Source organism: Mugil cephalus, chromosome 22 (assembly GCF_022458985.1).
Source record: "Mugil cephalus isolate CIBA_MC_2020 chromosome 22, CIBA_Mcephalus_1.1, whole genome shotgun sequence".
Taxonomy (NCBI): Eukaryota; Metazoa; Chordata; class Actinopteri; order Mugiliformes; family Mugilidae; genus Mugil; species Mugil cephalus.
Genome location: NC_061791.1, coordinates 6665588 through 6691882, shown reverse-complemented (window position 1 = coordinate 6691882; position 26295 = coordinate 6665588). Strand labels below are relative to the sequence as shown.

The 26295-nt window shown below is 42.4% G+C and overlaps 1 protein-coding gene across 14 annotated transcripts; it reads right to left on the bottom strand.

The window, feature by feature from the left end:
• Positions 1–50: 50 nt before the first annotated feature.
• On the bottom strand, positions 51–16775 carry impdh1b (IMP (inosine 5'-monophosphate) dehydrogenase 1b). 14 transcript variants are annotated; one of them, XM_047575858.1, is made up of 17 exons: positions 16535–16761; positions 11932–12030; positions 11679–11759; positions 8811–8859; positions 6894–6995; positions 6723–6797; positions 6544–6549; positions 6108–6314; positions 5930–6017; positions 5643–5842; positions 5004–5094; positions 4803–4898; positions 4253–4396; positions 3988–4132; positions 3758–3901; positions 3593–3676; positions 51–2127 (listed from the first exon to the last, which is right to left on the bottom strand). In XM_047575858.1, exons 1-17 carry the CDS (start codon positions 16747–16749, stop codon positions 2106–2108), a joined length of 1848 nt encoding a protein of 615 aa, XP_047431814.1. In that variant the 5' UTR covers positions 16750–16761; the 3' UTR covers positions 51–2105. The 14 variants fall into 14 exon arrangements, with proteins under 14 accessions (XP_047431814.1, XP_047431815.1, XP_047431823.1 ...); XM_047575859.1 differs by having other exon boundaries at positions 11679–11756; XM_047575867.1 differs by lacking the exon at positions 16535–16761 and adding an exon at positions 13810–13963.
• Between the last annotated feature and the right edge of the window lie 9520 nt (positions 16776–26295).

The window sequence follows — 26295 nt, the reverse complement described above, 5'->3', positions numbered from 1 at the left end:
CTTATTCTTGACGTTTAAAGCAGCAACGACTCAAAAAGACAGCAGCCCAGTCACAGTTTTACTTATTTATTCTTCTTTAACATATAGAACAGCAAAAGCAACTTTCGTCTGTTGAGTGTTTTTCACTGTAAACATGTTCTGAAGCGATATTCCTCAAAATCCCTAATGGAATTACTAAATACCGAGTCTTTCCCATCCACTGAGAACAAAAAAAAAAAAATGGTTTGGTTGTTGGCTGCAGAAGCCACCATTGTGTTATGGCAACTGTAGTGAAGCGGAAATCATAGGAGCTCATACCGACCAAAGAAAAAAATAAAAATAAAAATAAAATAAAGCATCTCATCTATTGTGTTTGTGCTTTTCAGATGGATTAACAGGATTTTAAAAACCTGGATTACCTCTTCAGGCGGGAAATTGAAAACAAGCAGCAGTCATTACCAAATGAACATAGGTATATTATTCCTCCATATATATCTTCCTTGCAATTTAGTCCAGTTGCAAGACCATTTATTAGTCAAGTGAACACTAACATGATAGAGAAAGCAACTTTTACAATCTGGGCCACTTTATATATATATATATATATATAAAAAATAATAACAAGAAATGGCAAAACATATAAAGATGTTAGAAAAGCCTACGCTCACATAAACAAGAACAACACAAAGACACTGTTTCAAAGTAAGATGAGGAGACGAGAAGGTTTGTCGCGTCATGAATGCATTCCATCCATCTCTGCTTCAAGGCGTGTCTCCGGTGAAAAGAAACGGACAAATCGGAAACAAAACGTACGTAAGGGGAGCGTATGCGGCAGCACGAAAGCGCAGGAAGGGCCGGGGTTAACGAGGGGGGGGCGACTTGTTGCTTTGGGTTTTAAACGTTAGAAAAAGAAGAGTGTCGGAGGAAGTGTAAATACACTTGGCAGTATGTATGCAATTAAAGCGGAAATATAAATACAGCCAACGTCTGGCTTTGTGAAAAAACAAACATGCATATCAAAAACCCCTCCATGCTCAATTCAAAGCCCCCTCCCTGAAGACTATACAGGTTTATTATAAAGTTGCTTTATCTAAAAGTATTCAAATTAAGGGAAATTCTCCTTCATTGTCAACTACTTTTGATTGATTCGTTTTCTCCTGATCGTCCAGCTTTTGGTCCCGTCTACGCCGTGAAGACTGCGCATCGAGATGGGACACCGGATATTTGGCTCAGTGAGTCTTTGAGAGGGTTAATGAACGTCCACAGTGGTAAAGGTTGTGTTCTGTCTACTGATTGCAGGTACAAATGTAAAATGTTGACAGGACAGCAACCAAGGCCAATATCGCGTACGTCACAATACACACAAAAACACAGAGTAAACATAATGGGCTGAGATATAAGCGTCTACCCTTCAAGTAGCATTTATCGGTGAGAACTTTTGAAAAAACACCGCACATATATTGTCTTCTGTCATATATATACTAGTGTGTTAAAGAACTGGGATGCGTGAGGCTTCTTTCTGATAAGTTTGCTGGTACGGGTGGATCCCATAAAGCCAAAAATCGAAAAAAAAAAAAAAAAAAAAAAAAGATGGCTTCTTTTGACTCACTAATATTAAACAGGACAAATATAGACAGTGCACCTTCACTTTGTTTGTCCCAAGACACATTTTGAACTCACACACACGCACTCAGACGCACGCTACCGCACAGTTCGTTCTCCCACTACTACACAACGACCGGGCTGCAAGATACAGGTGTGTATGTCGTCTCATCAAGTAAAAAAAAAAGAAAAAAAAAAAGAAAAAAAAAAAAACCCTGATGCGCCACATCTTGAGTGCAAAATCCGAAGTGTTCGGAGAGTCGTGTCAGTTTTGAAGGTTCTCGCTTTGCTACGATGACCGCGCCTCCTCCTCCCGCCCCTCCCGCCCCTTTCCTCCCGGAATCCGCTGGTCGGGATCAGGAAGCGACGGCGTGATGTCGATGCGGCAGGGGAGGAGGCCAGAGATGGTGGAGTCGGTGGTGCGTGTTTTTTTTTTTTTTTTTTTTTTAGCAGAAGTGGCGATTCAACATTTGGTCACTGTGAGATTGGGTATGTCACTGGTGATCTGCGCTCCGTCCCCGTGTTCAGTAAAGCCGCTTCTCGAAACTGTGGAGGGCAAAGACACGTAAAGGTAAAAATAAATAAAAAATAAGAATTTGGTCCAGTGTGAACCAGGTTTGCTGCTTCAGTAACGGATGATACAGTTTAATGGATCCACTTGTCTGTTTCTTCCCGCATGCAGGCTCTACTTTTACCTCTATGCTGTTGCCATGCAATATATTTGCCCTCATCCTACACTGCAAAAAAGAAATTTCAAGAAAGCAAAAAAATCTTTTTATCAATGAAACACAGCTTATATTTTGTTCAGAGAAATTTGTGCTTATTTTAAGAATTTTTGTCAAGCAAAAACAGCTTAAACCATTGGCAGCCATTTTTTTTCCTTAGATGATTTTAATGAATATAAGAATAATTTGCTTCTTTCTTGTAATGAAGTTGTTATACAAAGTTCTTAAATTTTTATACTGTATATATACATTACATATACTGTTTCTGATCAGAATTCGTGCTGTGCTTTGAGCCACTGCACCAAACACTTGGATGGAAATCTAAACAACAAATAAAGTCTGTCTAAGTGTTTGTCTACTCGAGCTGCAACGTCTCAAATCGCTTGCCAAAATAAATCAGGTGTCACTTCCACTATGCAGTTCGACAACGTCAGCACATAACCGAAAGTACAGTAGTTCAGGAGCCAGGCGGTTTCTCTGCGACATCGTGACGTAAGTAACAACTGTGGTTCTGCAAGTACAAGTCTGTTGTGGTTCTGCTGCCTCAGGGTAGGTAGGTACTTTCCAAGCACAACAAGGGCCTCTAGTGACGCACACTAAGCGTGTTGTTGATCGGCTGAATGCATACATGTTTAGACAGACGGGTTAATTATTGTCTTTCACTTGCTTTGAGGGATCCTTTGAACATTGAGCAACATAATGAAATAATAAAGAACAGCCAAAAGTTATCCACTAGCCCCTAGAATGAGGCACTGTGTATGAAACCAGCTGTGATTGGTTAGTTGACCACCAACCAGAGGGCTCCTAACTTTTGCCAAATCCCTACTTCCTAGGTTATTGGTGCCAGATTAGAAAAGCAGTAGCCATGCAGAGGCCTAAAATACTGATAACCTCAGATAATAAGAGTTTTGAGCATAGGGGGTCCCCAGAGGTACTGCAATACCTTTAGTTGATTGGACATTTTTTATATATTTTTTAATTCCCCCCCTACAATTATCTTGCGTGGCCACCCTACTGATGCACATGTAACTTTAGCAACCATGCTAATGTTAGCAGACACTGGAAAAAATGAGTAGTTTTCACCAATGTTCAGGTTTTATGTACATAACCAAGTCTACAGGTTTACAACACTTTATAATATATAAATTTGACAGTTAAGTCCAGGCCTTATGAAGCCCACATGGGTTGTTTCAGTATGTCAACCAGAACCAAGACATGGTGCTACACCAACGACCAGCTGGCTATTACTTTCTATTGGCAAACAAAAATAAAGTCTTTGAACTTACGAATGGAGTCCGTGAACGCCTCCCTCCACTTGCGCAGACATGGTCCTCTTCTCAAACTTCAGCTCTCCAGAGTACATCATAGAACTGAGAGAGATTAAAAACGCTTTAACGTCCGCTCCACGTATGAAGAAGACAAACAGTGATCCGCACATACACGCAACTCACCGGAGGACGGAGAGACTCTTCGCTCCGATGTCCTGGCAGCCATGTTGGATACCTGCTATCAGGTAAGGTACAAACTTGTGGATGGAGCCTTTGTCCTGGACTGAGCCCGACACACCCTGAGCTACCTTCACCTTGTCGCCCTCACTGCGGAGAAGACATCATCGGATTATTATTATTCATCACTAAGTTATAATGGCTGTTGTTGTTTTTATTTTTTAAATCCCACGTACCTAAAGTAACGTTTTTGGCTGCTGGTGCTTTTCTCCATAGCGTCTAAGGATCCCATACCACGATACTTTTTAAGTCGCACGCCGTCTGAGAAGAAGTACTCTCCGGGAGCCTCAGTGGTTGCCGCTAGCAACGAGCCCATCATAACTGGAGCGGGAGACAATTATCTGTGTGTTATTGCACATGCTTAACCACCACGTCCGGGCTGTGATAAATAACTTGGAGCCGTGCGAATATTAAATATAAGATCGAAGGCTCCAATCTCACCAGTCGATGCCCCGAGCGACAGAGCCTTCACCACGTGGCCCACGGTCTGAATGCCACCGTCTGCAATGACCGGCACGCCGAAACGCCGGGCGTACTCTGCCACCTTGTACACGGAGGTCCCCTGGGGTCGCCCACATGCCATCACTAAAAAGAAGAAACACACACACACACACACACACACAAAACTGATTCAGGTGATGTTAATAAACCGCCTGCTTTGCAGCAGCACATCTCCCCTTTTGGTTAATGTGACCCAGTGTGAACATGAGAGACCTGTCCCCATGGCAACACGGACCGGAGGCCTTGGCAAATCACCATGACAACCAGGAGTGGTCTCAGGGTATCTGTGTTTCTGCTATAGCCTTTTCTTCTCACTGTAGTTCACAGACCAGCACTAAATTTAAACGTGTGCTCCTTCGTCCCGATTCATTCTTTTTCCCCAAATACTTTTAATTATCAACCAGGAATAATATGTTTAAGATTTAAGCATTTTAAAACACCACTTCCAGCGCTCTCTGCTCGGGATATAAATAGCCACTGAGCTCTGTACCTTCCTGCGTGATGCAGATGGAGCCGCAGCCCATGCCAACCCGCAAAGCATCCACGCCGGCGTCGATCAGGTTCTTGGCCTGAGCTGCTGTAACCACTGTAGGGAAGCAGAGGGAATGAAAATAGTCAGGAAAAATGTGTGCAAATACACGCTATAGTTTGAGGTTTTTTTTGAGTAATCAAGGGCTGTCGAGAAACTCACCATTTCCTCCCACAACTTGCAAATCTTGGTACTTCTGCTTAATATAATTTATCATGTTGATCTGATACACAGAGTTGCCTTGTGAAGAGTCCTAGAAATGGAAAACGAAAGACACATTCAGGGTTTAAGTACAATAACATTACACAATAAACCTTAAATATGTAATTATTCCATTAATTTATCCTTCCTGTGTATAGCAGGAAGGATATGTGTATAGCATATATTTACTTCTAGATCTTGTAGATTTTTACTATTGTATTTAATTATATGGGTATTGTTATTATTATATCACTATTTTTCTTTTTTCTTTTTACTTACCCCTATTTTTATTTCTACTAGTGGTTTTCAGTGTTTTTTATTAATTATTATTATTTTTTTTATTATTTGCAAATCAACTGAAGCAATAAAAACTCAAATAAAGTCTCAAAATTCTCTGGTTTGATCTCTTGTGCCACCAGAACGTGATACAAAACAGACTGAGCTGATCAGCCCATTAATTAGAAAATATGTTCCACACTAACCACTCCTCTGTTGTGCGTGAGCACATGACTATGCTATGCAAGTTTCTGCTATGTATTGTTCTTCAGGTATCGCAGGTGTGGCCCCTTCAACCTGAATTCAGTCATCAACGACACCCACCAGCACGACGACATCCACTCCGGCCTGCACCAGCAGATCCAGCCTGTACTTGTCGTCATCCCTGGTGCCGATGGCGGCGCCGCACAGCAGCTGTTTGCGCGAGTCTTTGGAGGCCAGAGGGTAGTCCCTGTTCTTCTTCAGATCCGTCCGGGCGATAATGGCCACCAGCTCGTCGTTATCGTTCACTATGGGGAGTTTTCCTAAACACAAACAAAGCCAGAGTGAGTTTATTAAATATAAATATAAAACTAGAAAATGCTGCGTTCGTGTATATACGTTTTATTCACCTTTTTTACTGCGCTGCAGGATGTCGTTTGCTTCTTTTAGAGTAACGCCGGCTGGAGCTACTACCAACTCCTCTCTCTTAGTCATAGTCTGAGGAATCGCAGCACGATTTAAATGTAAAAATAATGAAACCAGAATGAGCGTTCTGAAAAAAAAAAAAAAAAAAAAAACTACACACACCTCCTCCAGAGGTTTGCCGTGGTCCTTCTCAGACAGGAAGTCGATGTCTCTGGAGGTGACGATGCCCACCAGTTTGCTGCCCATTTTCCCAGTCTCCGTGATGGGGATGCCCGAGAATCCGTGTCGTACTTTGGCCTCGAACACATCCCCGACCGTGTGGCGCGGGCTCATGACGACCGGGTCCGTGATAAAACCCTGCTCAAACCTCTGCAAGCCAAAAGAAAAACAAACAAGAAAATCGATTCTCATTCTTTTTTTTTTTTTTTTTTTTTACTGCATCTGTGCAAAGCAGGAAAAGAAGCTCAAACCAAAACTCAACACACGGGGGCGACAAATGTGCAGCAACACACAAATTTTCTGCAACAGTAAAAAAGGAACTAGCGTCCCAACACACAAACACACACACACAAAACAAAACACAAAACACAACAGTTACCAGATCCTATATTAGGGACAAGATGAGACAAAATTGAAGTCAAATATGTGAAAATGTTGATGAAGAACAACTGTAATAATCACTGTTCTTGCTCATACTGAGCATCTGACTCAACTCTAAAATAATTAACATAAAATATAGTTTGAAAACGGTTTAAATTACAATTAAATGTACGTTACCTTGACCTTCCGAACCTCGTTAGCCTGGAAATCTGGTGTGCAGTTATGGTGAATGATGCCGATGCCTCCCATTAGCTACCAAACAAAAAAAATATCAACAGGGACGTTTTAAGAAGTGTTCAAATTAGGGAAAATTAGTTGACTCCATGAAATTTGTCGTTTGTTTCTTACCGCCATAGCTATTGCCATTGCCGACTCTGTGACGGTGTCCATCGGGGACGAGATGAGGGGGGTTTTCAGTGTGATCTTTCTGGTCAGCGCTGATGTCAAGTCCTGAGAGACAACAGAAGAAGGGACACTTTTCAAACTCGACCACCAGAGGGCGCAATGAACTAGGGAGCTGCATACGGTTCAGCTGACTTCATGCAATTTATGCCTCTGAATCTGACAACCCGACTCCAAATCCCCAACGCACTGGAAGTCAATGAGCCTTTCATGCGATTACCATACGCTACATGAGATTAAAATGATTCTTTTGAGAGCGTCATTAAGAGTCTATCTATGAAATGCATTTAAAGCATTGTTGCTCATCCCAGGTGCAGAAACCCGACACTGCGTGGAAAAATGGAAATGAGCCAGTGCCTCCCGACAGCCATGTTCACCTTCACTTATCACCGATTCCCACAACAACCAGACACCTTTTGTTTTCCTCCGCTGGGAGAGGAGGGGGAAAAAAAAAAAAAAGGCATTCCTTTGCACATGGGAAAACGAGCAAATGAGTTCCATGGCATCTAGGCTTTTCTCTTTATCTGAGGCAAACATAAACCATGGAGCCAACTGGCCGGGTTTCTCAGGGGTTCACGGCGAAGTCAAGAGAAATCTGTTTAAAGGGCACGGCAGCACCGGCCTGCCAAATTCAACCGAGGGCTTCGGAAAGTATGTCAAGAACACATCGCGACCCTCGGAGAATGTCCCACGAAGGCACCGCGGGACGGCATGTGGACCTCTTTTGTTTTTCTGACACCTTAAACCCCATGCGTGCGATTACCAAAGATGCATTTAAAGGCAACACATGTAAACATTAGAAAAAAAAAGAAAAAAAATCCTGAGCCTGAACTATTATTAGTACTATTTTTAAGTCGTTTGTTTGCAGTTAGGGCACATTCTCCAAGCTTCAGAAATTTACTCTCCATCTTCCTGATGGCAGTGATGAAACGGTCGATGAAAAGATGTGGGGTTGGATGATGCGTTCATTAAAACTCGGAAATTCCGCATTCCGTATGTTGTCGCTGTTTGCTGAACATTAAAACGTGCGCAGCAGCTATTTATTTTCATTTTTTGAAGCCGTACTTTCCGAGTTTGACAACTAAGAGCTCATTTTGTCTTGAATGCAGCATCAGCTGGATCTCAACCAAGTTTTCCAAGACCCACCCAACTTCTAATTGTCTAGTGAAGTTTGGAGAGAGAAAGCTACGTTACTCTCATTCGTAAGTGAACTCAATTGACTGCTCGAACCTGACAATATCACGCATCAAGTTTTCCTAAATGTTGACCTTTTCTGTGCTGGAATACTTGAAGCCCTGTTAGCATCCTTAAAGCTTGAACCTCTATCCAGTACAAAACTAGTGGCCGCCAAGGCTTTGGGGAGGCTACTAGCCACATGGCAGGCAGGCAAATACCCCACATGGTAAAGGAGATGGAGGGACGGATTACAGATAAATTCAATTAAACCTCTCAGAGATGGATGGAGCAGAGGAGGGGGGACTTCATGTAAAGCCGGGGAGATTAACTCTCCCGGCCAGATGACGGATGAGTAACCAAGCAGACACAAATGTAAACACACGGGGGCGAGGGAGCGGCCATGCGGGTGACCACGACGGGCAAAAATAGCAGAAACGATGGTTTTAAATGGGCAAAAACCAACACTGCTTTTGCGAAGGCTGCAATTAAAAATTGAGGCTGAGGTTTGGAAAACAGTCGGCCTGTTAACACACTGGTCGTCACGAGGGGCGGAGAAGGAACTGGAAAAAAAAAAACGGCTCGCTCTAAAGGGTCTCATGATGTTACGCTTGCTTGTGACAATTTTCTGCCCAACCTTCTGTGCTCTCAGACACGTCCTCCACTAACGCGCACACGCTGTGTACTCACCACTTCGTCTGAGGTAAAGTCGATGAAGCCGGGTAAGATCAGGAAGTCACTGAAAGACATAAACGAAGCACAGGGTGAGGGCTTGCAACTTAGCAACGCAGAGGTCCAAAAATAAAACCATTAAACATTCAAGAGGAGTTCCTTATGTTCAAACCAACACTTTTCATAGTGTCTCCAAGAAAAGCAGAGGATTGGACACGTTTTCCTACTTTTTTTTTTGTTTTGAAATGATGGGAAAACAACACAGATGTAAAAGGTGATAAAAAAACACAAGTTAATGAACTTCTGCCGCAATTACAGTCGACTTCAAAGAGTTCTCGTTTCCTTTCTGTGTAAGAAAATCAACAACGTAGCGTAGATCCTGTAGCAGGATTCTCGTTTGCGTCTGGTTTCTAATAAAATTGCGCGCGTAAAAATAGCTACAGTCGAGCCCTTTCAGCTCCGGGGCCGTTTAACGGAGAAGAGGTGCGAGAGCTAGACGCAGGAAAGGCGCGTTTCTTTTTCCAGCCTGTATGTATTTTGTGGTTTCTCTCAGACGGGTGTGAAAATATGCGAGAGATGGAAAGATGGAGGAAAACAGGGTGCTTTGTCTGAGGCAAGTGGACATCGGGGGGGTGGGGGTGGGGCGGGTGGGGAGGAAAGTGTGAGACGTGAATAAATGAAACTTGTGGACTGATGTGCCAACAGATCGCCCTCATCTCCTCTGCTTCTGCTTCTGTGGGGGAAGGTGAGACGGACTGGGTGGGACACATACGAGGGACGGGTCCTTCTCCCCCCCTCAACAAAAATCACCTTAGAGCGCAAACACCCGCAAGTATAAAATAAGAGAGCAAGCAGGAAGCCCAACAATAGCAGCTGCTATCATTTGGCAGGAGCCACAAACCACAGCTGTAACTCCTGACTCAGGGTCAGTAAGTGTAGGGTAAACCGAACCTTCCAAACAAAACACCAGCTGGGGTCATTTAGGTTTTCATTTGAATGTTAAATGTAGACAAATGCTCAGTGGGAGCGCTTCAGAGTGAAATCAAAGGCCTGAACTGGTCTCCGTTTGCAGCTTCTCATCTTCACCGTAAAATATAAACAGTTTTTTTTACACCTTAAAAAAAACGTTTAAAGCGCTTTGAGAGTGACACACTGACACCGGTATGTCAGAAATGTTGCAGCGTCACCTCGCGTCACTTTATTAGATTTGTGTGCGAGAAAAAGCTGAGCACCAACTATTACCTCGGCTCTGCCAGTAGCAGGATTTTTATAATGACTCATCCAAACCCTGCCCCCCAAGGCAATCACGAGCAGTGAAAGTACTATGTCAGTACTGGCATAGTAATTATGTTAATATCAATTAGCGGTATCAGTCTCGCATGAGCGGAAGTAAAGTGAAATTTACCTGCTGCAAATAACCTGGGGCTAGGGTGAAAAAGTTATGCTAGAAGGCCCTTTTTTAAACGGGTGTTAAAAGCGTCTTCGAATGCAAAATCTCATTTTCATGCAAAAAGTGCAGTTGCACAGAAACATAGTGTGAAGATGACTTGTTTACCGTTATTGTCAGGACGGGATTGCTGCACCTGGCTGAAGGTCACAACAGCGCAGGAAGCTGCTACTCCTACCGAGCAGTTTCTGTCTTCCTGCGACTTTATCGGTTTCTTTTTCCTCCGTCGGAAGAAAACTCGCAAATTGAAAGATTTAAATATCTATATTTTATATGTTACGTGTTTTTGTGGGAATGCTTGGAGGACGTAACTTGTGGTGCTGTGAAGTTAAACACTAAAGTATCACTGTTGTTTAGCCTTGGCTCATTGACTGCAATAGGGCCGTCAAAATAACATGAAAGGTGTCGGTACAACACAATTCAATAGTAACGCAAACCACAGTCGATACCGATTATAAATAGATAAGACTTTCTGTAGGTTTGCTATATTAAAATGCATTGGTTTTAACTAGTGTGTGTCTAAATATAAGTGGTAAAAAGTGTCAGACAAAAGCACCCAAAACATTTTTTTTCCTTAAATTCACATGATAAAGTTGTAGGGAATCATACTTTTCCTTCACATGTGATTCACCAGATCACAACACACACAGACTACTCTAAGACTATGATGCTCTCTCCTCAATTAGCCTCTGCAAAGCTGGAGTAGCAAGGTTAGAGCAAAGAACTGAATGACTTTCAGCTGATGAAACCTTCCACCCACAGTAATAAATCAACTAATGGTTCTTCAGGGAATGCCGAGAGGGCAGATTAAGGATTGATTGTAGCGGTTGTTAGGATCTGTGGCAAATGCATTCATGAGGTAATGCACTAAAGGATTTAGAGGCAAGTTTTAGAATCCCTAACAACCACTACAACTGAGCTGCTTTGTGTTATTTATGGTTGTGAAATTAAAAGGTGGGCGATTACGCGGCTGAATCGAGTTTTTTTTTGTAGTCCGAATGCATGACGAGCTGATGTATCAAAGCACCCGAATGCCAAGCAGAGGAGAGTGAGGTTATGGAAGAGGTGGAGAGTTAGTACTCAATTAGTACTTTTAGAAAGGCGTTTTCAAGAAAGCGCACGAGCCGTTCCGGGTCACGCGCTCTGCGTTTTTCGGGACAGGTCGTGCGCTTTGATGATTAGTCGGGAGGTTGTAATGGGCGTATGTCCACTGGAAGCAAATTTCATCCCCATGACCGAGATCACATTAAGCGTTCAAACAAGCCCTGCATTTACCTTTGGCGGTCATGCACTTCAGCTCATGAAAACACAATAAGATTTCACAGCAGTCAAAGTAAAAAAAAAGCTGCTTTAAATAGGACAATCATTTGCTTCCCCCTCACTATTCAGAGAGACATTAAGAGGATTTTTAACAGTTTGAAGATGACTGTTTTACTCACTTGTAAGTCAACCCATCTCCTTTAGAGCATAGCTCTTCAGCCGTATGACCATCGGAGACAACACACTGTTGGTCAGATCTGCTGGTTCAAAATGCGTTGGCCATTACAAAGCACTGGTGCGTACACTTCACCCACCACTACGCACAAGGTGAGGATTTTTTAAAAAAATAAATAAATAAAATTTCCTCATGTAAATTCTCAAGAGGGACAAAAAAAAAAAAAGTGTGATGCAGGGGAGAAAACAGAAACTTACTTGTACGTGAGGCCATCTCCGATTGAGAAGAGCTGCTGTGCCGAGAGTCCATCTTCAGGGACGTAGCCCGTGCCACCGCTGATCAAGTAATCCGCCATGCTGCAAAATTAGTGGAAACAGGGCAAATTAATTACGTGGCAAAAAAAAAAACAAAAAAACGCAAGACTGAAAGGATGCTCGTCTAGAGGCTGCACAAGGATGCCCTGCAAGAACTTTAGACATCTTCTTCCAGGCTTTGATGACCTTCTCACAGAAAGATATAACCATGGCAACCATTAACACCCCTCGGCCAGTGCGCATGTGCGTCACGTGTAAAAACAATCCACTTCCTCTGTAAATAATCCTGCTACCTAGTGCAACAGTGTTTACTCCTCCCCCCCAAAAAGCCCTGATTAGAAAAACCAACGATGGAGTAAATTTGAGTAAGGTGGTAAAACTTCGAAATCCTTCTTTACAAACAAAAGAATTAAACCGAGCTTACAGGAGAAGTTGAAGCAATCGTCCCCAAACGACCGCATGTGAAGCAAAACGTGGCCGGGTGACCCACTAACACGCAACTGAACCGTCACAGCTAAAGGTCCGATCGACTTAAAGCAGTACACACTCCTACTGTACAGCAGCATCGACGAGGACCCGGTGATAACTGGCCCCGTGACCTACATTACATTATCAGCAGCCAGCAAACATCAGAGAGACACGCTCGTAGTCACCTAATATCAGGACGTGTTTGTTTACACTCGCAGCAAAGCAGCATCCGTGTTAATGCCCATCTGTGCGTGTTACATCATCCTTACGAGTGTTATTTATCCACGTTAGACCCCAGGCTCACGATCACATGCCTACCATTACCACAATACGTGGGCTTTGGAGTGTCTAAACTGCGCCGAATTAAAGATTAGGTTCGTGTTTATTGCAAATAATCAATAAACATCTCCCCGTGAGAGATGACGCCTTTTGGGGACAGAATAACTCTTATTTCAGCGGAGTTTGAGAGTGAGGCTTCGTGCTGGTGTAGGTCAGGCTTCCTGCCAGAAGCGTCGAGTGTGCAAGTTGATAGACGTGCAGGCGTTTACGGGAACGCCACGTGTATATGCTAATGAAATGAAATGAAACACATGCATACATGTTTACCCGATCAATGCAATGAACGAGGTGAACGCGTTCAACCATTAACTCCACTTGTCCAGGATAATGATGTCTAACAATAACAAAAGAGGTCAGCGGATTTACGAGCAACTGTCAGTTTTACTGGCACCAACAACCAGCGACGATAAATTTACAAGTAATAAAATAAAAATAACTGGTACATATTTCAGAATAATTTACGTTTTCACAGGCACTCAACAGCTTTAAGCTATAAAGCAGATATTTCAACGTTATCGTAATGTAAATTAGCCCTACTTTATTGGAAGATATTATAAAAAAAAATGGCGCAACAAAAATACGTGTTTGTTACTATGAGTAATGATAATAATAATGCTAAAGTTTTTGCTGGAGCAGACGCGAGCCACGTCCAGACATGTGGGATCACCCGTTAGCATTTAGCATTAGCGGCACGTTAGCTTTCGCAACATAAAAAGAAAAAAGCATGAGACTTTCAATGGGGGGGAACAGACGCAGACACGCGATTCAACCCGTTCCGCTTTCCTCGCTAACATGGACCCCCCTTGCATCCCTTTTTTTTTTTTTTTTTGCATTATTATGACTAACCCGTTAGCTAGTAGCTACCTTGTGGGGAGCTGATGCCCACGTTGATCAGGAGGAAGCAACTTTCCAGCTGTGGAGCGTCAAGAAAAACCAAGCCGAGAGACGCGGCGGAGGCAGGAAGAAGGAAGAAGTGCTCCGCTGTTTTTTTTTTTTTTTTTTTTTTTTTTTTACCTCGAGGAAGGAGGAAGGAGTAGACGAAAGCGCCGGTGGCTCGCAGCTCCAAGATGTAAAGGTGGCGGTCGGTGAATCAGAAGTGATTGCCTGTCGCTGTCTGCAGACAGTGCGTGGTGCTGTTATGTACTAGCGTCACATCCCCTCTACCCCCCCTCCCTCTCTGTACCCCCCCCCTCCCTTCACCCTGGTGTCTACGGTTTAACCCTCTGCGTCCAAAACCAACCTTAACTTGAACCATGCGGCTTCAACTACGCACCCATCCTCGTGTCAAAGATCCTGCCCAAGTGGTTTTACAATGAATAAATAAATAAATCATCACAAAGGTTATTATCGTCTCAGTTTCTCCTTTCATTTTTGCCCACGTGCGCCTGCTGTAATCCATTCTCTCTCTGATGTCACAGTCACAAAGAGGCCTGGAAAGTGATCCCGACACTTGAGAATGACTGTCTCTTTTTTATTATTATTATTATGATTTTTTTTTAGATAAAGTGAAAGAGTAAATGTCAGCCTTATGCAATCCATTCTCAAACAACCCACCCTGCACTTTCATGCCTTAATTTCCCTAACTCGGTGGAAAGTGAATTTTGGTCACAAGTAATTCATCTTAACTGGATTTCGTGTACTGACAAGTGGCGGCCACATTTTACTCACATGACGACAGCGTGCTAAAAGGCTGCATGTGTCCTGTAGCTCATGCTTCATGCTGGCCATAAGGATGTAAGGGTTCTGTTGCAGCTATTTTATTTAGATCTGCTATTAAATATGTCCAAATTGTTAAACTAAGATACGCTAAATCTTATTGCTATTACTATTTATTGCCATTTTCGCTGCTTTTACAGCACGAATGAAGCCGTAAACAGCCTCAAAGTATCTGCAAGAGTCAAGTTCAACCAGTACGATACAAAAGAGTTCTATATACATAAGTTTAATTAGTAACTGGAAGAACTAGTTGGAAGAAATCTTTCATGCAAAAACCAGTCCCAAAAACATGTGCAAGGCCTACAGGCCTAATATTTGGAGCAAAAAAAACTTACTCCTCCCTCAGTTCTTGAGAAACAGACAATGGCACCAAGACTGAAACCAAGCAATGAACTGCTACAGAAAAACCCAAGCTAGTAAATTGATATATCCTCTGTTCAAACCTGCCAAGCTCCGCTTAACAAAATATTATTGTTTGACTTTTTTTTTAACGCATTAGTCAGGATCTGAATTAACACGTTAAAACAAGTCACACAGAGATAGATGAGCAACTTCAAAGTTTGTGTGAGTTGAAATTGGCCCGTCTTTAATGTATATCCCCACTTTATCATTAAACCCACCACACTCCATTTACGACCGTAGTAATTTAAACCTCGAAGAGCGCATGATTTGCTCGTCTAAAGCCACGTGGTTTAACGTGTTAAGTTGTATCCGATCTCACGCCTACCGGTCAGGTCAGTTCAATGGATGTTTGGAGGCTGCTTCAAGGCAACGTAAAGCTGCGATGACATTCTCAATATAGCTAAAAGAGATTATTTGAATTGGCTAAAACACATTTTGCTGCTGACCCCGTCCCGTAACTCGGCTCCTCTTGTGCTTCTCCAAACTGGGGACGCGCCAAGCACCACACATTGGAGCAAATGGAAACTATGGTAACTATGGATAAGCACCACTTTTTCAAAGAAGCCCTTTAAAGTGAACACATCTACCTTACTTAAAGGCTTATCAGCATGGTTGTCACTGCTACAGAAATTCCTGTTGCTTTGTCTATGTGTCACTATAGATTATCTCCTCTTACATACCTCATATACCTCATATACCTCCATGGCTCCATGTTGAATGTGTTCCAAACAACCACCACCAAGAAACAGTCTGTTTGCTGCAAGAATCCATTCAGCCAAGTATGTGGGTAATAATTTATCTTTAATAGGCTTGCTGAACATTAGTTTGCTGTCACCTTCAACTTCAACAATATTTAATTGGGTTGTAGTGTAACTCTAGCCTTCTTGAAGCGACTCGTTTAAGATATTTAATACAAACGGTCTTCCCCGCAACCTAGTACGCTTCACCCGCCTCCCTGGTTCTATATTAATCTCTGGCGAGAGGGTTGCTCGATATGTCTGCCAAGGTGACTCAAGGGATCCATTCCTTACTCTGTGTTTGTGTCTCAGTAAATATGGGTCGCTGCAGATATGGGTCAGTGGTTCCTTTATGCTGCGCAGCTATTCTGAGCACTTGACTCAGGCGTGTTTATCCCGCCCGCAGCACGCGGCTCGCTCTCGCCTTGATGGTGCATCACAGAGTTTTCAGCGAGGGCCACTAGGGCCACATTAAAAATAGCAACCTGCCAACCTGAGATGAGACATATTTTGTTGTGTAAGCGTGCACGCATAACGCGCAAGAGTCATCTGCAGTCGCTTTCAAAGTGTGTCATTAAGAGGCGGAGATTTCACCTCCAGGGCATTTGCAAGCGGGTCCAGTGAAAGTGTGTGGACATGTAAACTGACCCAGCAGCGTGCAGTGAATTTACATGTGTGACCTATAAGGCAGCGAAAGTCCACATTCTCGTTTTATTTTGCAGATACTTGGAAGGCAGCCACTGATGCAAAGTAATCTTTCGGCTTGTTTTTGTGCTTATCTTATAACTAAAAGCTACAAAACCTTTTGCGGATTAATCTGTGTCTATTCAAAGTGAAAATACTTTGATTTATGCCATCATCAACGCTCCTTCCCAGCGACTCACCTCTCTGGGCCTAGACCAGCTTGGATACGAGTGGCGCTGTATCTCTGAGCCGCAGTTTCATGTCCGTGTGAGGACTGCCGCACATAATGCTCCCCTTCCCTGGATGAAACGCTGGTCTGCCGAGGCTGAGCATCCCCTACAACTCTCCGATAGCCCTCCTCCTGTCTCTCTCTCGCTCCTTCTCCATAGTAGTCATACCCAAACCCCTCCATCATACGTCGGACTCCACTGACCTATGAGCCTTGCTTTGCAGCCTCTTTCAGCAACAGTTTTTTTGTTTATGAGTTTTAAAAAAGAAAATATATCCAAGAGATTTGTGGCATCACCATGTGTCACGAAATGCAGATCATTGCCATGGCCCAAGTTTAGTAAAAGTTAAGGAGTTACAATTTGCAAAGCAAATGCAAAAAATTCTCCATTTGTCTCCACATGCTCTTATCTGAACGTCTCTTCTGTTTACTCCACTCTCCTTCCTGACTGATAAAAAGTTGCTCCCACGGAGAAAATCGAGCAGAAGAGGCTCTGTGAGGATACTCCGTCTGCCCGTGCACAGGATGCACCTGCCTACAAAAAGGCACCAGCCACCTCTAGGCGTGTCAATAGAGGGCGTCACCTTGGAGACTCTTCCACTGAGAGGGGGGTGTCGTCGTGGAAATGGTGCCAGCAGCAGAGCGTTGCTGTTGTTGCTGTGGAGAGGCCGTCGTGTTGATGCGTTACGCAGCCTTGGAGGAGAACTGTCTGTCGTGGAGGCACCGTGCAAAAGGGGAAGGGGTTGGAAGAGCGCGGCGGCGCTTTATCCTACTTACAGTACATGTAGGATAAAGCTGCCATCGCCCTGAGCACTGAACGCAGGTTGAATGGAGCGTCGCTGTCCTGCAGAGTGCTCCATGAAGCCCTCTTTATGTCTTGCTGCATCTCTATGCACGGGTTAATCCTGCTTCCTATCAGCGGCACCACGTCATTTTCACAAAGAGGATTTCAGAATTAGAATAAACACAGCTCTGCAAGAACAGAGCAGCACATTTATAGAGCAGCATAGCATCGCCGTGGTTGGTTATTTACCTCAGCATGCTCATGACAGACTTTTGCATTTCAGTGCTTCTCAAAACTTCTCACACTCATCTGTACCAAAAAAAAAACAAACTCTGGTGTAATGTCCCGCAGGCCCGAGGTCAGAGCCGCGTTCTAACACAACATGTATTTGTAGATCATGAGAAAAGATTGCGCCAAAATGTGAGTGTTACATAATCGCTATACGGTTTCAAAAGCATTGTGTTTTTTTGAAAGAACCCTCCACATGTCCGCAAGTATGGAAACAATGAGTAGGAGGTATTGGTAAAGGCTCATTTAAGGTACTGCGGGACATAGACGCTGTAATCTACACATGTAGGTCCATGCCATTTATACATGTGCACTCATAAGTCTGTAAAAACTCTCCGTGAACCCCCTCTATAAAAACATAAGTCGCCACTGTGTCTTTTTTGCCATTTGGCTTTGCTCAATGCGCTCCATCCAAAACAACCAATACGAAAATTGTGTAGATCATAGGTCTTCGACAGAGGATCAGCAACCTCAAGGGGTCCACGGAGGTACTGCAGGGGGAGGTCAACATCATTGGTCGATTAGACATTTCTCTTTTGAAGTTGTTATTTAATTTTTTCTTGCTGTCAGACAGCAAGTGTAATGTGACCTCAAACACCACAGATATGCCGGTCTGTCACTGCGGCACCTCTGTGCTTCAACGGTCACACAATACCAACAAACTAACTTCTGAAATCGTGACCAGCAACTGCCATGGGCGAACTGGCAACTGATGAGCATCTGGTACCTCAACCTCAACTTCCTCAAAAAAAAAAAAAAGAACAGTCCCTTTAAATGCCACATGCACATTCACCTTGCTTGAAAGCTTGTTTACGCACTCGTCATGAAGATGAATGATTATTAGAAGGCCTCGTTGCTTCTTTTCAATGCCTAAATATCAGTAAGTGTCTATTGACACCTCTTCTACACATCAGTGGCTCGGAAAGGGCTAAAAATGAAATGTCTATAAAGTCATATTGTCCTTGTGAATTTTTACCCTGAACTGTTAAATGTATTCCAGCCTGTCGTCTCCATAAAACGCTTTGTTTGCTGCAGACATCCATTGCACCGTCAGCCAAATATGTGTCACACAATCATACTTCAACAATATTTAACTTGTTTTATTCATGCATTAGCGTTCTCTTTTTTCATAAAGCTGACAGGATTCCCCTTCACACACACACAGACTTGCAGTCACTTTTCTCAAAGGGATCACCTCCAGGTGACTGACTGTTTGTGACAGTTGCCAAGACATTAAGATGGAAAATCCTCTTAGCCCGCCCTCAGAGGCCCTGGTAAGTTCCCCACTTACAACTCAACTTCAACGCACATGGTACCGGAAAACCTGTCACACACACAATATGCGCATAACAAGATCCTGTTCTGATACAGGCATTGATTTGTGATCTGAACGAACCGGTGCGAGGCGGACTTCTCCCTACCTTAAAACCGCTTAATCGGCGGCATTAAAGTGTCACATGCAGGAGCCCGTTCTTAATTTCACAACGTGCATGTCCTCAAGTCTGTCTCCCCTCATTCGATTACATCTGTTGTAATGACAGTCATGTGCACAGCGTGGATAGTCATTGACCGGCTGAGACAAATCAGAGTCATGAGGTTTAACACACGAGCAGCTACACTCAACAAAAGAGTTCTGCTTGTGTGTATGTCTGGTGGATTGCGTGGGCGTGTGTGGACATAATCTCTCAAATGATCTTAATTACTTATATCAATCAATTATTGGTTAGGTATAGCGCGATATTTGTATCAGAGGGCTTTTTAACAAAACAAGGAACAGTTTTACAGTGTGTGGGGAAGCAGAATATTAATGTGTTGTAAAACACGAGGAGTGGTACACAACCTCTGAGAAGAGTTATATAATGAATTCTGTCACTTTCGTGAGAGATTTTTTAAGCAACTCACGAAATACAAACTGGGGGTGTGGATTTTAAAATATGCGGGTGAGATAATTAAAATCTAGTGTCTAATGAATTTTCAATGACTTTGAATCGATCAGAACTGCATTCGTTCCATGTCCTTGGAGTTTGATTCATACACGAGACTAAAAGTAAGTGTAAGTGTTGGTGCAGATTAGCTTAGAGGTGCCTAGTTTGCTATTGTCTTCATGCTATCGTGCCACTTAAGCCTCATCACACTCAGCAAGTCCTTCAATATTTTCTCCAGGTGCAGTCCAGGTTCAACTCATGCAACACACACCTGTGGAGAGTATGCACGTGACGTCACAGTAACCGGAAGTTTCCGTGGTTACGGCCACTGAGTATGGAGATCACCCACATTAGCTTGAAGCCTGGTCTTTAATAGCGTCTGAATTGTAAAATTGATTTAAATAAATAAATACATAAATAAAAGATGAAGAGCTGTTGTACGATTGGCTGTACCAACAGATTTGAAAAGCATGTCAGAGATATATTTTAACAGATATCTCCGACTGCCAAAGATATTTTATTGGATCGCAGCATTATGAAGAAACTTTTGATGAGGTCATACCTTAAGTTCTGCACTTCTTACGTTCTGGGGGGCTGTCCGATAAGTCCGTGGATGTTGTTGTTTTGTTTCCTTTCAACTCCGGTCGGATGCTACTCAGTAGCTCTTAGCGTTAGCATCTTTTATTTAGCTACATTTATGATAACTGAAATGACCTAAAGCTAACTGAAACTGAGGCTAATATACGTTTCCAAATCCACACTAGCTCGTATGGATCATTGTCGAGTCCAGTTGTCCATAATTTGATTTGATAATCCACATTTTCCCCGGTCGTGCTGTATTTATTGATGCGTTTCACCATGTTTTTGTCCCCCAGGGGGGCGTGGCCCCGGGCGGCAGTGACGTCAATGCATACCCTCTATTCATGTTATTGTTCAAGTGCGCTCTAATAACAGTCCATGGGGCAGCTTGCTTATTTTCATGGTCTTTAAGGGTTGAACTTCCCTTTTCCATTGGCACCGAGGAATGTTTCATTCAATATAACCTTTAAAAGATAATTTACTTCAGACCGGAATGTTTTACCACTGAGCAAAACCATAATAGATGCTTAAAAGTATCAAGCTCACCACAGCTGAGACATTTGGGTCCATTTTTTTTTCTTTTCTTTTTTATGTTGCGCAATATAAGCTCTGTGTACAAGTTTAATTCGGATCTCACACAGCTGGATGTTGAATTCTTTAGTATTGAATCCCACTGACCTACAGTGAAAGATGAACCCATGTCCATGAAAGGCAAATGTGATACTTTGATTTCAACAAAAGTGGAAGTAGATGGCAAATCTGTGAGTGTAAAAATCTGGCCAACAGAAGACACTGAGTACAATACATGCAATTGAACACTAGAGTCTGCTGTTAAGTAAAAGAAACTGAAAAACACTCTGAATTACATCCATCAGCCACAACATTAAAACCACTGACAGGAGAAATAGATTAGACACTGACCATTTTTGTGTCAATACAATGCTGAGAAACGCTTGGACATGGCATTTGTTTGTACCATGTACCACCCATCTCAACCAGACCAGGCACCCCCACATAGCAATGACACTTCTTGATGGCAGTAGCCATCCTGACACAGGCACACACACAACAACGGTTTAGGAACAACTAAAAAAAAAAAAGTGAAAACATCACAAGGTGTTGAACTCGCCTCCAAGTTCACTAGATCCCAAATTGATCTGTCAGATGCACTGGAACAGAGGCCCCTCCCCTCAACCCATAGGACCCCTCACTAACAACATTAAGTTACCAGACACCACAGGACACCCTCAGAAGACCCATTCTCTGATGAGTCACAACTGTTATGGATGCACAAATGAGACCTAGACACAAATGAGTCCTAGGAAGGTGGTCATAATGTTATGCCCAAATGCTGTATTTTCTTGTTCATTTACTGTATGTTGGCAGCATTTGGATGCAGTTTCATTTAGCTGGCTAGCAGCAGTACAGGCAGCAAAAAAACAAAAAAATACTTTACTTTACTACTGTACTATAATATGGCATGGAATCCTAAAACATCCTGTTAAAAGTTTAAAACATAAACTAAGCCAAATTCATTAAACTATCAGGTCTGCTACAGTAATATTATCCAAAATAAAAATTTGAGAAAACTGAACATAACCGAATGGCTGAATTCCAGTGTCAGATTTACTTGGCTTGCTGGGATACTAAATCTAAACTTAGACGACTCATAGTGATGATGCTACAATTACAATAACAGTCACAGTTTGTGAGTTTGACTCATCTGTTGAAATTCAAGAATCTTGCATCTCGAGTTGTGTTCTCAGCTCTTACCTGTCAAGCACTGCCACCTAGCGGATACAGTGATCTATTGCATCATATATATATTGCTCATTTATATATATATATATATATATAAATGAGCAATATATATATGAGCAAGTCAGTGTCTATAAATACACTCACTTGCAACTTTATTAGGTACACCTGTTCAATTGGTTGTTAACACAAATAATGAGACTGCAATTCAATGTATTTAGACATGAAGAGGGGAACTGAAGTTCAAACTGAGATCAGATCCGTTCATCAGAATGGGGGAGAAAGGGGATTTAAGTGACTTTGAACGTGGTACGGTTGTTGCCGCCAGATGTCCTGGTCTGAGTATTTCAGAAACTGATGATCTACTGGGATTTCCGTGCACAGTCATCTCTAGGGTTTCCAGAGAATGGTACAAAAAAGAAAGTATCCAGTGAGCAGCTGTTCTGTGAGAGGTCAGAGGAGAATGGATCCATCCTGCCTTGTATCAACGGTTCAGGTTGGTGGTGGTGGTGTAATGGTGTGGGTGATACTTTCTTGGCACACTTTGGGCCTTTTAGTACAAACTGAGCATGGTTTAAATGCCACAGCCTACCTGAGTATTGTTGCTGACCATGTCCATCCCTCTACGACCACAGAGTACGCATCTTCTGACAGCTACTTCCTGCAGGATAATGCACCATGTCACAAAGCTCACATCATCTGAAACTGGTTTCTTGAACATGACAATGAGTTCACTGTACTCCAATGACATCCGCAGTCACGAGATCTCAATCCAATAGAGCACCCTTGGGATGTGGTGGAACGGGGGATTCGCATCATAGACGTGCAGCAGATTTATCCTGCAGCAATTGCGTGATACTATCATGACTATATAGACCAAACTATCTGAGGAATGTTTCCAACACGTTGTTGAAAGTATGAATTAAGGCAGTTCTGAAGGTAAAAGGAGGTCCAACCTTTTACTAACAAGGTGTGTAAAGAGTGTGTGTAAGGAGTGTGTGTGTATATATACACATATATATGCTCTGCAGCAGTTCGTAGAATGGTGTGACTCTTCCTGTCTAGAGCTGAATGTCAGCAAAATGAAGGAGGCGGTGGTGATCTTCTCCAGCAGCCAAAGGGAACTGGCGGAAGCTGTCACCACTATGATCCACTGCTGCCGTCTGGTCGCAGGTTCCGACGTCCGGCCTGTAAGACCCAGAGGAGGAGAGCAAACTTTGTTCCCAATGTCATTCTCCTCCTGAACTTTAAGAACTATACGACGGTCACAATAACTTAAGTCCTCCTGTGTTAAGCTCGAGTGCAATATCACATGACCTCTTGTGCAATACTACCTCTTGTGCAATACTACTTTGACACTTTAATTAAAAAATTTTTAACCACGTCTCACTTTATTTATTTATTTATTTGTCATACCTTGTCTGCTGTTTTACAGTTGTTTTTTTTTCTTTTACATATTGGTCTTGATATTATTTTCCACAATCCATCTCTCGTCTGTTACTGGCAGCAGGCCTGCCATTGTACATAATGTTGTTTTTTGTTTTTTTGCTTTTTTGACCACTTTTGCAGTTTTTATTCTTTTGTTATCTTATTCTCTTGCTCTTATTTTATGTACCGCTCTTCGCCCTAGTAATTGCCCTTCGGGGATAAATAACATTTTTTCTGATTCAGATTTTCTGATCACTCTGTTCAAATCAGGGAAATGCTAAGAGTAATTATTTACATCGATTCTAGGACACACCTGTATATTTACCTCTGATTTTGCTGCTTCCAACTACTTTTCAGTGTATCAACAGCTAGATTTTATCTCCTTCAGACCTGAGATTTTCAAGTGTAAACACCAAAACGAAAAACCCAAACATATGTGGATGAGAAACTGTAGATGCTGCAGAAACATACACAAACATCTCAGTGTTCGGGATTCAGTTTAGTAATGAATCAGCAGCTGTTTTAAAGTCAACCTTCTGTCAAAAAGACAAAAAAAACAGACAGATCATCCCTTTTTTTCAGTGGAGTTAACACTGTACTGCTTCAGGGCTAATGTGTCCCAGATGGGATACTTTCACATCTACTTCTCAGGCTGATTGCGCAACTTTGGGGTTTCTTTTTTTCTCTCTCTCTCTCTCTTAACCACGGGAAATCATAAGACTTCATTCTGTTCTCAAGAGCTATGACAAAGTGTCGACGTACGCAGAGAAGTATTTGCCTGAGTAAATGTGCAGGCTAATGACAGTTGAAATACGGCAGCAAGTCCTACTTAAGTGTGGGATAATAAACACGCTCAGTTGACTTGAAAAGACTTTCACAAATTCTGAGGTAAATAAGCAGGAAAGTGTGAAGCAGAACCCACAGATGGATTGATTACGCTGCACCTCGGCAGAAGTGACATCACGACATGAATTTATCATGAGAGCTTTGATATTTAGTCATGGGCCTTGTGATGAATGGGGAAGCTCCACAAGGGCATGACCGCTAATCGGAAATCACTCGATTTTTAAACAGGTCTGAGCAAGCCCAACGAACTAGGTTAGTGAATGTGCACAGTGGTAACGCAACAAGCTATGTACCATATTCACAGTGATTCAGTTTAGGAGAAACAGTAGCGCATGTTGCTTAATGCTCTCCTTTTGTCTCCTGGTCTGATGGTTAAAACATCGCCGCCTCATGACTAGATCTAGAATAAAGAAGTGAAAACATGTGTAATCCATTAGACTGTACGTAAAACAAGATGGACGCAGTCACAGTATCTGAAAAGCGAAGCCTCGCATTAACCAAATCAGCCACTTCTTTCAGGAAATACTGGACCAAAACATTTATTCTACAAGTCATTATGACGTCATTGGACAAATTCGCTTATCTGAAGTTATCTGATGTTATCCGATGGCGGTCAGGTTTTAATACAGTCATTGACAAGATGTCGACGGCCACATCCCAAACTCAAGGTTTACAAAATGTTTGTACGTGTATAAATCAGTGACTCAAGTGTGGACTTTCCTGAGTTTTCTTCTCACTCTTAATCTCTTTGGCTGAATGCAAGACATAAGGGTAAACAAAACCAAAAAAACTAAAATGTTCATCTCCAAAGACTCTAAAACCTTAAACAAACTTTCAGCCAAAGAAATAACTTGTCACAGCATGTTGGAGCAGCCCAAAGGCCCAGACTACCTCAACAACAACTGACATATAATTTTGTACTGACATTTATAGCCCCTAGAGGGTGAGTTCTGTAGACGTCAATGTTACATCAAGCTGACTCAAATGATTCTTATCAGACATTCTATTTTAATTATTTGTTACTTCCGTCGTACGTTCACTTAGATATTAATTCAATTTCAATTTTTGATTCATGTTCACTAAGCAGAAGAATGTGGGCATGACTCAGGGAGGAATGAGTCGCTCAGAGAGGAAAAACCCATAATCAGCAAACCAGACCACATGTTGCCACCTGCATTTTTATCTCTGCCTTCCATTCGTCGCTACAATGTGCCCAGCAGTGATACAAATCATTACATGACCTCTTTTATTCCTTCTGCTACAAAGCTTTTAAACAACCACAGATCACACTCGTTTCAGATGAAACATTTAAGGTTTTATCTGTGTATTTATTCATTCATTTTCATTTTTTATCATTTTTTTTTAAGTTATTTATTGGATTTTTACTTCAGATTTTAGTGATCTTGATGAGCACTGATTTTATGATTGATTATGATTATTATCTTATTTGTTTATTTGATTGATTGACTGTGTACGGGATGCATGTGGAAAAAGGTGCAAATGAACTGCCATGTTAACAAAGTGAATAAAGCCATCAGTAGACATCAGTAGGATCAACAAATTGATCTGAAAGAGACTGGACATGTGATTGGTAGGGAGCCTGAGTCATTTGTCTCAGTGAGGGACAAGAGGACACTGGATAAACTGCTCTCCATTATGGACAATCCATCCCATGCATCTCCAGTAGACTGATTTTGCTCTGCTCCCATAGTGAATACAGAACATCTTTTATTCCTTATTCTATCCAGCTGTATAACAGCTCATCTTTTTGTAACAACTAAGCTACTATGACCAAGCAGTTTCCCTCGTTGCATCATTAAAGCCTGTCTCTGAGTCTAAAACTGTGTCTGAAATTGTTCACTCACTGCGCCTTATGTAGGGTTTCACTGTATAGTGAGCTCAATCCCAGCAGCTTTCAGACACTAGGACACTACACGCATAGACATTAATACGTAGACGGCTCGCTGATGTGATGTGCCTGTGTGTCCGCCATATTGGAGGAGGCAAAGCTGCGCTGTGAACTAATACAACTAGGATTTTAAAGCACATTTTAACGGTGAATGTCTCAGCTTATTTAATTCACACACACTAAGTTAATGGGAAACAGGTACCAAAAACACTGTG